General features: G+C 39.9%; 1 protein-coding gene across 4 annotated transcripts in view; it reads right to left on the bottom strand.

The window, feature by feature from the left end:
• Window positions 1-12,306, bottom strand: part of GRIK2 (glutamate ionotropic receptor kainate type subunit 2) — a 439,539-nt gene that overhangs the window by 91,135 nt on the left and 336,098 nt on the right. For 3 of the 4 annotated variants that reach the window (XM_083608278.1, XM_083608280.1, XM_083608279.1), the window contains exon 14: window positions 10,337-10,554. In XM_083608278.1, the coding sequence (XP_083464404.1) occupies window positions 10,337-10,554 (218 nt within the window). Of the gene's footprint in view, window positions 1-10,336; window positions 10,555-12,306 lie in introns of those variants that run through there. The other variant, XM_083608281.1, reaches the window with a different exon arrangement.

The raw sequence follows: 12,306 nt of genomic DNA, 5'->3' as shown, positions 1-12,306 counted from the left end.
CACTTACTGATCTTCATTAACCTGCATTTTTGTATCAGAAACAAATGTGAGTAGTTTTTGTCTGAATAAATTCAGCATATATACAAGCTAGGGAAACTATGTTATTTTTAGTGGAAAACAGAAATGTACAAGACGGTTCTCTGTTCAATGTTCAGCATATGCAAATTCAGACAACAATATCTACTACTAGACTATTTTGTTGAATATGTACTTTTAAGCACTACAAAGCTGTTAAGCCAGAATCAGAGTAACACTTGCTTCTCACATCAAAATCTATTATGTGCAGAAAATAGCACATTACTTAGATGTCAGTCAAACAACATACAAACTCTCTGCCCATAAAGGTTAAAAAATAGAGGTATGAACATCCTGTTCTAAATCACAGTGAATAACACAATTTCTCCCAAAAGTAACTTGTCCATGTACTCATCCAATGTGACACCTTTGTGCAATGAGTTTATGAGTTCAAATTTATTCATATTTAGTATCGATAATTTAAAATCCAATTGTCCACATTAAAAGTCCACAATGAAAGCAGAACGCTCCAGAATTTTATGTCTGATTTTTACCTCATAGTACTCCTAGATAGGTACTAGAATTCTAAATCTGGTGATAAACATATTCATGTCAAAGCCAGCTTGCACAATGACCACAATACACATGTCTTGGGAAGGTGAGATAACAGTCTGTGACAAGCATTCTGTTCAAGTCAATGAATAACAGTGGGGAGGAATGTTTTATCTAAGCTATAAAACTCACGGTGGTATTCAGGGCAGTGCTGGCTATGAAAACATATATAATAACACAAACGTAGTACTAATGCAGTTGGACACCATCTCTCTTACACCATATGTGAACTGACAAGGTAAAATCAGAATTTCTACTAATATGGATGGAAACTCTTCAAACTTATTTAGCTGGCTAATGCTTAGACAAAGGCTCTGAATAATGTTCAATTCATTAAATATAGGACAGATTGCTTGAAAATACATTTCATTCAAGGAAATGGCTCATGCTGCACTGGATCATATTTCACAACCATGGTAGTACACATTCATGGTTATTTTTGAAACATTACCGTACGTGGAAATTTAGCAAGTTGCAATAGTTCTGAGCAAAGTACAAACAGCCACTGTGCACTCTGGCTGCATAAACTGAAAGCATTGCTAAGAATAAAATGTTTCAATAGACCAAAAAAGAGAGAGTATTTTCATCACACATGCACAAACAAAAGATGCTAAATCAGGACCCTAATGTCCCATCATCCAGTGATGTATTTAGGCCACTCCAACAACATGAAGGAATTATTATAGCACACAAAACAGACACACAATACGGCCAACTATATCCAATCATACAGCACACTTTCTGATATGCACAATATCCAACTCAAAGCCTCTTAGTCAGTGTATGGTCAACAGATCTATGTTTGGGTATAATTATATTGCTGTTGCATCCAGCTATTATCATTATGCTAGTTTCTATGCAAAGTACTACAGATTTGAAATTCTGCAAGAGCCAATTTTGAAAACATACACACATTGGGAGAAGTTTGAATTTTCATTGAGAGCATTGTGTGAAGAAAGGTTCAAATAATCCCCATTATGGTGTCCCCTTCCCCAGATGCAATTTGGAATGGGGGCAGGAAACACGAATGGACACAAGGAAATGCCATTCAGGAAGTGGTAGACTTTATTCCCAGTGACAAGCTATAGGTCACGTGCCTAGAGCACAGTCTATTGGCTGAACTGGCTCTAATACAGGTGACAAATAATACTCATTCCGCATTTGTAGTGTGGCAGCACCTACACTTTGGAACCCCTTACCTATTGATATTAGGCAGGTGCCTTCAGTGAACTCTTTTTGGTGCCTGCTAAAACAAACATTCCTGTTTAGACAAGCCTACTCAGAGGCTTTGAAAGTTGAGGCCATTTTAATCTGTTTTAGTATTTTAACTTGTATATGTTTTAAAGTATGGCTGTGAGGGTTGTTTTTTTTGTACAATCAAGTACTGTATAAATTTCATGAAATGAATCAATATATAGGCTATTATAGGGTTGCATAGGCTGTAGTTGTTGTGTGATACATTATCAACACCCCAAGGGATTGCAACAGCAGTTCCATTGCATTTTGTTTCTTTAAGTCATATTTTCTGAGCTCCGGAAGGGGGGAGGACAGCGGGGAACAGGGAAAACATATGAAAAGGACATTTTGATCACTACACCATGTGGAGCCCCATAAAAAGTGAGTGAACAAGCTGTTCCATGGTAAATGCCCAGTATAGAAGCAGCCTAAGGGTAGTTAAAATAGACGTGTGGGGGGAACAATTTAAAACATGAACTCAAACAGTTACTTCTATTGAAAAGACATTACGTAAGTGACACAGAAAACAAGAGGAGCAATATCATACATACATACTTAGCAGTAGGCAGCATCCACTACCAGGATGTGACTGATTTAGAATTGTCCCCTACCTGTGAAGATAGGGGACCTCTTGCCAGCTACAAGGTAAGCAGGGAGGCAAATGATGCTCATGTATCTCTTTATGTTCTTCCTCATAAGAACAGGCAGCTTCCCATTCAGGCAGCTAACTTGGGAGTAATACTTTTATTCTCTTCCACACCTTGTTTGTATCCAGTGCTGCCACAGCATGAGCAGAAGAGGCTTCTGATTCTGATACAAGACTTCCGCTTCATTCTCACCCACATGCAGCCCCTTGTGAACCCCCAAAATCTATTCTAAGGGGTTGGGGGACCCTCTGGAGCAGAGCAATGAATACATGTCTTTCTGTCCAGCCACAGTACTAATGCAAGCAGCCTTGTGTGTTACTAGAAGCATGCATCAGTGTAAGTGTCCTGGGGCAACCTGTAAACAGCAGTGAAATGATACAAACTAGAAGACTTACTCAGCAAGTTAAACAGGCAAGGATGTTTTGGTATCATGTTTCTGCTTAGATTCTTTGTCAAAGCCATTCAAGCTTCTGATTACATTCTGATCAAATAAACTTGCATATTTCCCCCCTTGACTATGATTCAGCTAAATAATTTACACAGCCAAACTTCCTCAATAGTTAATGAGTTTTGATGTCCCTGTGCCAATAAAACTATAAATTAAGTATAACAGACGCCTGCAAGAAAAGTATTGCATGCTTATTCCAAACTAATATATAAAATTCGGCGCCCTTTTTGTCTTTGTTCTTAGCCCATTCTTGCATGTTTTCAGTTTCTCCTATCTTTTCCCTAAAGCTTCCTTTGTCCTTCACATATGCTTCTGTTGAGGTCCTTTCATATTGTCCCTTCCCCCACTTCGGCCACCTTCATTCTTGGTTCCTTGCCATCTTCCCTACATCTTTCTAATCAGCCTAACCCACAAAGCTACTGATATCCTGAGGGTAGACATATTGACAACTTTTCCTTTCCTCAAAAAAGATGGACTACAAACATTCTGATAGCTTTGTTTCCTGAGCAGTTAGAATATGCCAGGCCATCATGCCAGCTCAGCCATGCAGCGTCAAAGGGATTACTGCCAGGAGCAGTTTAGATTCTGATCATATTCCCAGCTGTTCTTCAAAATTCTGTAATTAGCAATGAAGGATTGAAAAGCAAAGGCAGGAAGGAACTGAAAAACTTATTTATCAGATTTTTGTGTGGGTTTCGGTGAGGGTTATAACAATTGTTTAAAAAATAAACAAAAAATTATTAAAATGGTTAAAAGGAGTTCCACGTATAAAGCAATTAAAACAATTCCAAATATAAAACAGCTAAAAAGTGTTCCAATACAGATGCAGACTGGCATAAAGATCTCCACTTAAAAGGCTTATTGGGAGAGGAAGGTCTTTCACAGGTAACTAAAAGACAACAGAGACAGTGTCTGTCTTTTATGTGATGGGAGGGAAATCCAATGCAGACATTGTAAATACTAATTATGAGAGGTGGAGGGTTAAAAAACTGCTTTTTATCTCAATGTTTATGATGTCTTAACAAACCACTTCTTTTATATCAGACTAATTTAGGTAACCCTAACCCTACCACTTGCCTATGTCCTTGGTTTGAGGTGACTGGAGAGATGTGTCAAAAAGTCTACCCACCACTTTTCCCTACACATAACGCATTACACTGAGGTATTTTTAATCATCAGAATTTGGGGTAGGGTGTGGGAGGATGGGGATGGGATAGTTCAGAAAGCAACAAACAGCTCAAGCTTCCAAATAAAATGTGAATAGTAAGTTTTCAATTTCTGATTTAGATTCTTCTTGAACAAATGTTAGCTCTTCCAAAATCTTGGCTATGTTTCAAAGACAACTTTGATAAGCTTTTTACAAAGAAAAACTACTGTGGGAATTACTGTCAATCACAGGGATAGCTATTGTGCCTCACAGTGGTTGGCTCTAATAGCTATTACTGGGATTTCATGTTTTCATTTAACATTAAGAAACCATCTGGTGTCTTTATATTATGTTGCACTATATGCTACTGTTTTGCTCAATTCTGGCAGTTAGTTATTTTATCTTGCTGTAATGAGATATAGATATAAACACAGAAGCAAGATCAAACTCAGCGCTGTCATACTTGTGCATTGTCAATAAACCTGAACTACCAACACTGTTTCATCTTCATTGCCAAATATACCAAGTGCATTTGTACAATGGTGAAGGCAGGCAGTAAAGCTTTCATAGGAGTTGTCTGTCAACACACTGAGATCTGTAGAACAAAAGCCAAGCTTGAGAAGCGACTAGTTCATGGAACATATCAAACCTTTGCATATGAAGGCAAAAGATCTGAAGAGGGGAACTTTGCATGTTCAGCTGAAAGTGCTAAGAATCCTCCACATGAACAGGAACCCCAATCGTACAAGGTTCTGAATCATATGGTGGAATTGTAAGTATGACCAGCTGAAAGCATGAAAATTCCTCTCTTGTGGGAAGATCTGAGGCTGTCGCCTGGGGGGATGGTAGTGCTGGGAGCAAGGCTAGCGTTGGGAGCAAGGCTAGTGTAGGCAGCCATGCTCCTCACTCCATGTGTGGAGATGAACATCTAAGCAGAGCTTAATTGTCCAAGATGGAATATGGAATCATTTTCACAGAACTCCACAATTTTTTTTGAAAAAATCTCAGGCAGTATGCTTCATAACCATATTTCATAGCAACATTTTGTACTGAATAGCTCCCTACAACTTTTCACTCAACTATAATCCCTTGCAGATGACCGCAATTCCTGGAGACAGACAGATAGGTCATGCATCCATAGCAGTGACCAGAGAAGGAATGACCACTGGGAGGAGCACAGAGAGAAGAAAAGCCATGGTGCACCTGCTGCAGCACAACTGGGTGTCTCAATCTGCCACAAAATTATGTCTCTCCTATATCAGCCTCTACAGCCCCAGGAGGTGCTATAACCTTCCAAGAGTTTGGTGTTACCCCCAAAGACACACTCCTCCACTGCATCCCAAGACAGACAGATGCCAACCAATCGTATTATGATAGACACAACTGCTATTTAAGCCTAGACTCAATAATTCTATCGGTCATATGGTCACATTCCCAGGACAGTAGGATTTTCTTTCATCAAAATGCGTGCACTCTCCCAATCCTCTTTTAAATATCTCCAGGGGCAAGAGATTTCCTGGCTCTTGATCAATCTCATAAAGCACTAACACATCCAGTTAAAACGGTAATAAAAATGGCAGAAAATAAAATAGAAAAAACGTAACTACAGAAGACATTACTGAAAGCTCAAAGGTCAATATTTTATGACTGGACATGTTTCTCCAAGTTCAGAAGGCTACACTAGTTCATTTTGCACTCATCAGATCTGGTCACTTCAGTGCTGCTAAGGCAGCAAAAACAATGCGGGAGGCAGCAGTTACAAGTTAGCAGCCTCAGGAGCCGCAGCAGGCACTGTGATTCTCCAGCAATGTGAGGTGCATTCCATTGTGTCTCGAGACAGACAGATGACAACAAGGCCTAATCCCTAGAACTGCATATCCAATTGCCAGGTTCCCTCCCCCATACCCTTTTCATATTACCCAACCAGACAATATGCTAAGAAGACATTTAATGTACATCTCTTCTTTTTGAAAGCAGTTGGGGGGGGGGTGTTGTAGTGTACAGATAGGGTGAATTAATTCATTACCACTCCATTGTTTGACCAGCAAAAATCTGCTCACCTGCCATTCTGAGTATGCAAAACTGTTAGTTTGTTTTCCTCTGCTGTCATTTCTTATACCAGGTTGTGCTAGGTTTAGTAACTACAGCATCTTACTTCAAAGACAAACATGTAATAGACTTCCCCAAGCTGGCTGGTATCCTCCAGGTAATTTGGACTGCTGGTATTATCAGCCATGGTGGCTGATGGAAGTTGTATTCCAAAACATCTGAAGGGCACCAGGTTGCAGAAGACTAACATATAGTGTAGGTGTAGATGTTACAGTGACAAGACTTCCTAACTCTTGAGACATGAGGAACTGAGGGCATGCCACACCATAAGAGCATAAGAAAAGCCCTGTTGGATTAGGCCAGCATCTTGTTCTTACAGTGGCCAACCAGATTTCCATCCTAGGAGCAGGACCTCAGTGCAACAGCAATGTCCCCACTTGCAGTTCCCAGCAACTGGTGTTCAGAGGAACACAGAAGGTTCCAACAGTGAAGACAGAACAGAGTCATACATGACTAACCGGCCACACTTACTGAAGATGGACGTTTCCCAAGCTAATTGTTTGGGAAAGTTCTTCCAATAGTCAGGAATGACTCTCATTCAACTCTGTAGTGCTATAAGGCATAGCATTCAATCCAGGGGTTGCAAAGATACACCAGAACAAATTAACAAGGAAAATACAAAGAGGTGAAAAGAGAAATAGAAAAAGAAATATGTGCAGAATAAGAAGATATGGTAAAGAAAAAAGCAGCAGCATAACACCATTTGGGCTAGAATATTTTACTCAGAAAAATTGCCCCCCAAAATGCTTTCAAGTTCAGCCTGACAATCAGAAAGAATACAACATCAAAGTCTTCCACTAGTATCAGGCAGACATAAAATAAAATAAAGTCTTGTATTCTTTGGTAAGACTGAATAAATACTTTGTGTCATAATCTCTTTGAGCCCTGAGACTTTAATCATATTGTTTCATTTTAAAATTAAGAAAACCAGATTCTTTAAATTTTTTCTAAATTTTGTTTTGACAGCTTCAAATATCCCTGCCATTAAGGCAGCTTTGATTGATTAGTTACAGTTAATTCCTACAAACTTATTACCTCTATTTCTCATACAGATTTTTGGAAGAAAATATTCTATAATACTACCTGCATCGTAGCTTGTTTACGGTACTTTTAGCTACCAAATATTAATAAGTTCCAAATTCCATAGTTCCATCAGAACTATGTTAATGTTTACATAACATCTGGGTCTCCACAAAAATAGGGAAACACAAGTGATTATCCATGACATCTTGGAGAGATCTGAAAAAAATCTGATTTGCAACTAGTGGCTCACTGAGGAGAATAACTTCTCATCTGGGGCTCTGGATGGATGATGCTTGCACCAAGGCATGGCTGTGGTGGTTCCATGGAGGCTGCCATCTTTCAGTGAGGCCAGGAAAGGGGATGGTCACCTGGCGACACCCACCTTTGGCCTCAATGAACTCTCAGGTATGTGTGGGCAGTGCCTGCAAGGCGAATCAGGGCAGGGGCTTGGGGGTTGCACCCAGCCCATCCCTGGTCTATTTAAGGAGGTGGCCAAGTGCATGCCATCCTGTTGGATGTTCGTCACTGGATTTCCCACCCACCCAATCTGTTAGGGGCACGCTCAGTGGGGAGTGGGTATGGGGCATATGGACCTTGCTATTATTTACTCGGTCATTGTATTCAGGGCCAGGGAGGAATTTTCTCCTGCAAGCAAACTGGCCAGCTTGCAGGTTTTCACCTGCCTTATAGCAACCGTCACAACTTTGGCAGATAAGGCATTGGACTGGATCCTTAGTCACAGGGAGGGGTCCAGGAGGGGTGACTCTGTCCAGGAGCCAAACAGGGAATGATGGGGCAACATATTTCACCCAATGGCAGCCTGTACAGGATCATGGCACACAATCCATGTCAGGGGTGACTTCCCTACACAAGGTCAACCCCACCAGGTTCCTAACAGGTACCAGGAGGGCTGCCTGATGCTGGATACATGCCCAATGCCTTAGCCAAATCTACTCTTTCCTGTGGCCTAATTCAACCCAATACCAGTCTTCTGTGTCCATTCTTGTGGGCCTCCCTGCACCTGCCGCAGCCATTATGCTCCTGTGTTGGCAATGGCCCATTAATCCTCCCTTTCTAAATGCTTAGGTTATATGGATATTCAAATCTTACATAAATTAATAACAGTACCAGTGAATCAATTTGTACTCTCAGTACCTTCCTATAGCATTTAGCTGCTGACTTTCTCCTTTGATCAGGTTCTTTTTATTTAAGTCCGCCAAAAAGGAACTCACCCAAGTCCCTCATCCCTTTTCTTTTAAAGACAGCTTTAAATTTAGAAGGATTTATCAGAGGAATCCATTCATCACCCATCATTTCATTTGTATGCTGGCTTTTCAAAGTTAAATCCATGCTCAAGGCCGCTTACAAAAGTAGCCATAAACAATAAACAAACATCGAAACGTATACAACCGAATTCCACATAAATCATAAGATACAAAATAAAAAATACAAAAAATAGCATCAAAAGCAGCAACAACCTCACACTCTCCAACAACCCCTCCCCCAAAAAAACAATACCCCAAGTGGCTCTCACAAATTTTAAAATAACAAACTCATTTGTAGGTCATTTTTCTTTGCCCACCTATGGTATAAGAGACAGAGTAAGGGGCAGTGGCTGGACAGGCAGTGCACTCCCCCACAATTACGCTGGCAGATTGAAGAAAAGCAGGTACAAAGAGCTACCACCATTATCAGTGCATATCATAAGGACTTAAATGAATTGAAAAGAATAACAATTGTTCAGGCCACAAACTGCAGTGGGAGGCAGTGAGGGTACTGCAAACCGGCCATCATCATCTTGATCAGCAAAAACACACACAAAGGAGTGAGTACCCTCTCATTCAGAGCTACTTCACATCTTCCACAGAAGTGGTGAATGGGGAAGCAAGAGTGATTTGAGCTTCCAGTCCTCTCCTAGGATTTCTGCAGAGTCGCTCTCTGGAATGGAGCACGTGTGTATGAATCTGCAGATGAAGGGCGGTATATACAAATTTATGAATAATAATAACTGAATGGGGTTTTTTGCGGAGGGTGGGGCAACTATGTACTGAATATGGTTCTTAACTCTTGGGTATTTCCCTATACATTTGTGAATCTAACTTTTAAAGCAACACAAGAAATCATGTGTCTAGCAAGGCAGTGAGTCTCTTAACATATTGTTTCATCTCAGACAGGGGGGGGAAATGTTAACTAGCTTTTCTCTTCATACTCTTCTGTTCTCAACAGGAGTTAGGTGACTGACAAAGCTAAACCTGTTCTATCAGGAACACCTGACTGGCTCAGCTGCTGTGTTTACATGTTGACAACCTTGCTGCCCCTCCTCCTCGACCTGTTGGTAAGCAACAGTGATGCAACCAACTGAAGGTCAGGTGAGCATCACTTGCCCACTACACCATTTGCTACTGCTAGTAACATGGTTGCATTTTGAAACTGTGAGATTCCTATGGCAGACCTTAGCACCTGGACTGGTTTGACTTTCATTAGTACACTGCAGCAAATGAGATAGCATGATTATTATTTTAGTGCATTACAAGCACAAGAAAAGTAACAAGTCCAGCCTTCCAGGAAGAGGTGCCTTAACAGCTTTTAGAACAAGGAATGACGCAACCTCAGTTTCCAAGCAATACAACAGTACAGGTTCAATCTACTGAAATATAAAGTGTTTTTTCTATACTGCATTGCCATTAGGAACTAAAGAAAGAATTAAAGTCAGGCAAGGAAGAGTGATGATGGGCATCTTCTGTTCTCCTTAACAAAGGAAAGTAAAGATGTGCAGCTTGACCCTATGGCTATACTCAAAGGTAAATGAGACTTAATGCTAGTTAAGTGGGTATACGTTTGTTTATGCAGAGAAACATGCTTACTCTGAATTAAGGTCAGAAGCCGGAACTTGTTAGTGTTTATCATTGTCATAAAGTACCCTGTAAGAAAGCTGCCTTTTTACTTTCCAATGATTTTTTTTAAATGCATGAATAGGACATCATGATTTTCTAAACCTACCAAAATGTGATAATCTGAATGACTAAAATAATTTCTCCACCTGCTAACCAACTGCACAGGAAGTAATATCCCCCTCCAATTAAATGGCAAAGGGCCTACCTTGAAAAAGGTCATCGTTGCTCCATCTTCAACTGCTCCATATTCTATCTTTGTTTGTTTCGCTAAATCATCGGCTGAATCGATGGGGGACTCCATGCGCTCCACTGTCAGAAAGGCGGCTAGATTAGCGGTATACGAGGAAATGATGATAAGTGTGAAAAACCACCAAATGCCTCCCACTATCCTGGTGGAGAGGGCTTTGGGCATGAGCTCGGAACCTAACGAAAATCAGGGGAGAAAAGATGAATCCAGTGCATAAACATTGTGTTTCTCATTGTTAGAATTCAGTTCTTTTGAGTTTGCTTTCGTCACAGGGGTGAGAATGGAATCACTGAGCAAAAATAAATAAAGTGACAGGCATACATTTTGCTTATACAGACGCAGAACTGAAATTGAAAATAAAACCAAATTCCACTCAAAAGGGAAGGGTAAAAAAGCTTTAGGCAAATCAAGCATTTATGGGACCCAAAAATATAGCAATGGGAGGTCCAAATCAATATTTGGCCGTGATCTAGTGCATAACCAGATTATTATTTTTAATGAGCTTTAAATCAAGTGACAATGAAAAAATAAAATGAGAAAGAAGACACTTAAGCTGTTAAAAGAGAACTAAAAACAAACAGCAGTCCTGAGCCTTCCAGTAAAATCTTGCAGCAGCTCTTCAAAGCATTTATGAACCACTAATCTGGCAGCTCATAAAATGTTTTGACTTCTGTAACAAATAAGCTGTTGCCCCAAGGAATCAGGAAAAATGTATCAGAGAAACTCTGATACAAAGAGGATGCTACAAACCTGAAAATGTTGCCGCCTTAAAAAAGAAAAGTCACCATAATGAATCTATATGTAGCAAGCCAATGGTAAAATGAAACATCTCCCATCTCTATAGTTAGCCCCACAGCTTAAGACAAATGGGGTGGTCAAGCTACACATGTCATTTACTAGAGAGCAGTAGAACTATTACTCTTACACCTATATTATATGAAGACAGACTATAAGTGCATTGCTGGAGTTGCCTGATCATGGCACTAAAACAGAAGGGGGCTTTAGACATTAATTTGTAATGTACATAATGATAACTGGTAATTTAGAGCCTAATAATAGTACAGGAGGCACATAGCCTCCTTTTGTGCTTCATCATTAGGGTTAATTAACTAATATTGGCAAGGCAAATATATATATATATATACATATACATTTGTTCCACAATATGCAAAAGAATGTTGCAAGGCATATATGCAACAAGGTGTTTCAAAAGAAATATATCCATAGTGTTATTATGATAAAGGATTAGAAATTTTAATCAGTTGGCAAGGATTTTTTTTTCATTTTTGTTTTACTTGGGTAAAATGGAATGAAGGCAAGATGGACTATTTTATTCCCGATTAATTATACTGTTTATTTTGCATCAGTTAAGGAACTGGTCCAGAAAGGTAACACATCTTCCGATGAATGGAGCTTATGCCAAACTCAACATCAATTACAGAACAGGAAAAGAAAAGAAAGGAAAGGGGGGAAAGAAAAAGAAAAAAGAAGTGGTATCATAACTGGACTATTCGATCCAAAACAGCCCATCTTACCCTGCAGTTCATCTTACCCTTGCTGTTTCAAACAAAAAAAGCTCTGACAGACTTGGACATGACAGCCAACTCCAGCGCCAGACTTTGCCTAGAATTCTGCAAGGGAAAAAGTAGAAAAGTACCTTTCTGATGTAGTCGCTCCTAGGCCCTGTCAGTCAGACACTTAAAAGACACTAAAATGCTAATACTGCCAAACAGCTTTTACTGCTTTCTCAAAAAAACCGACACTTAGGAAAGTCAAACAAGACTTGAGAGAAAAGAACAGTAGAAATGTTTGCCATAGTTGCCCCAATTACCACAAGTTCATATCTTACCCAAGGATTAAGAGAGAGTGCCACCAAAGCCTGTGAAACAGAGCCTGGTTAGGGGCTGACTGTCATGTACCCAAGGTAA

The sequence above is a fragment of the Podarcis filfolensis genome (genome assembly GCF_964270895.1).
Source record: "Podarcis filfolensis genome assembly, chromosome: 3".
Classification (NCBI taxonomy): domain Eukaryota; kingdom Metazoa; phylum Chordata; class Lepidosauria; order Squamata; family Lacertidae; genus Podarcis; species Podarcis filfolensis.
The sequence above is the reverse complement of the archived record's forward strand: the minus strand, read 5'-3'. Positions and strand labels throughout refer to the sequence as shown.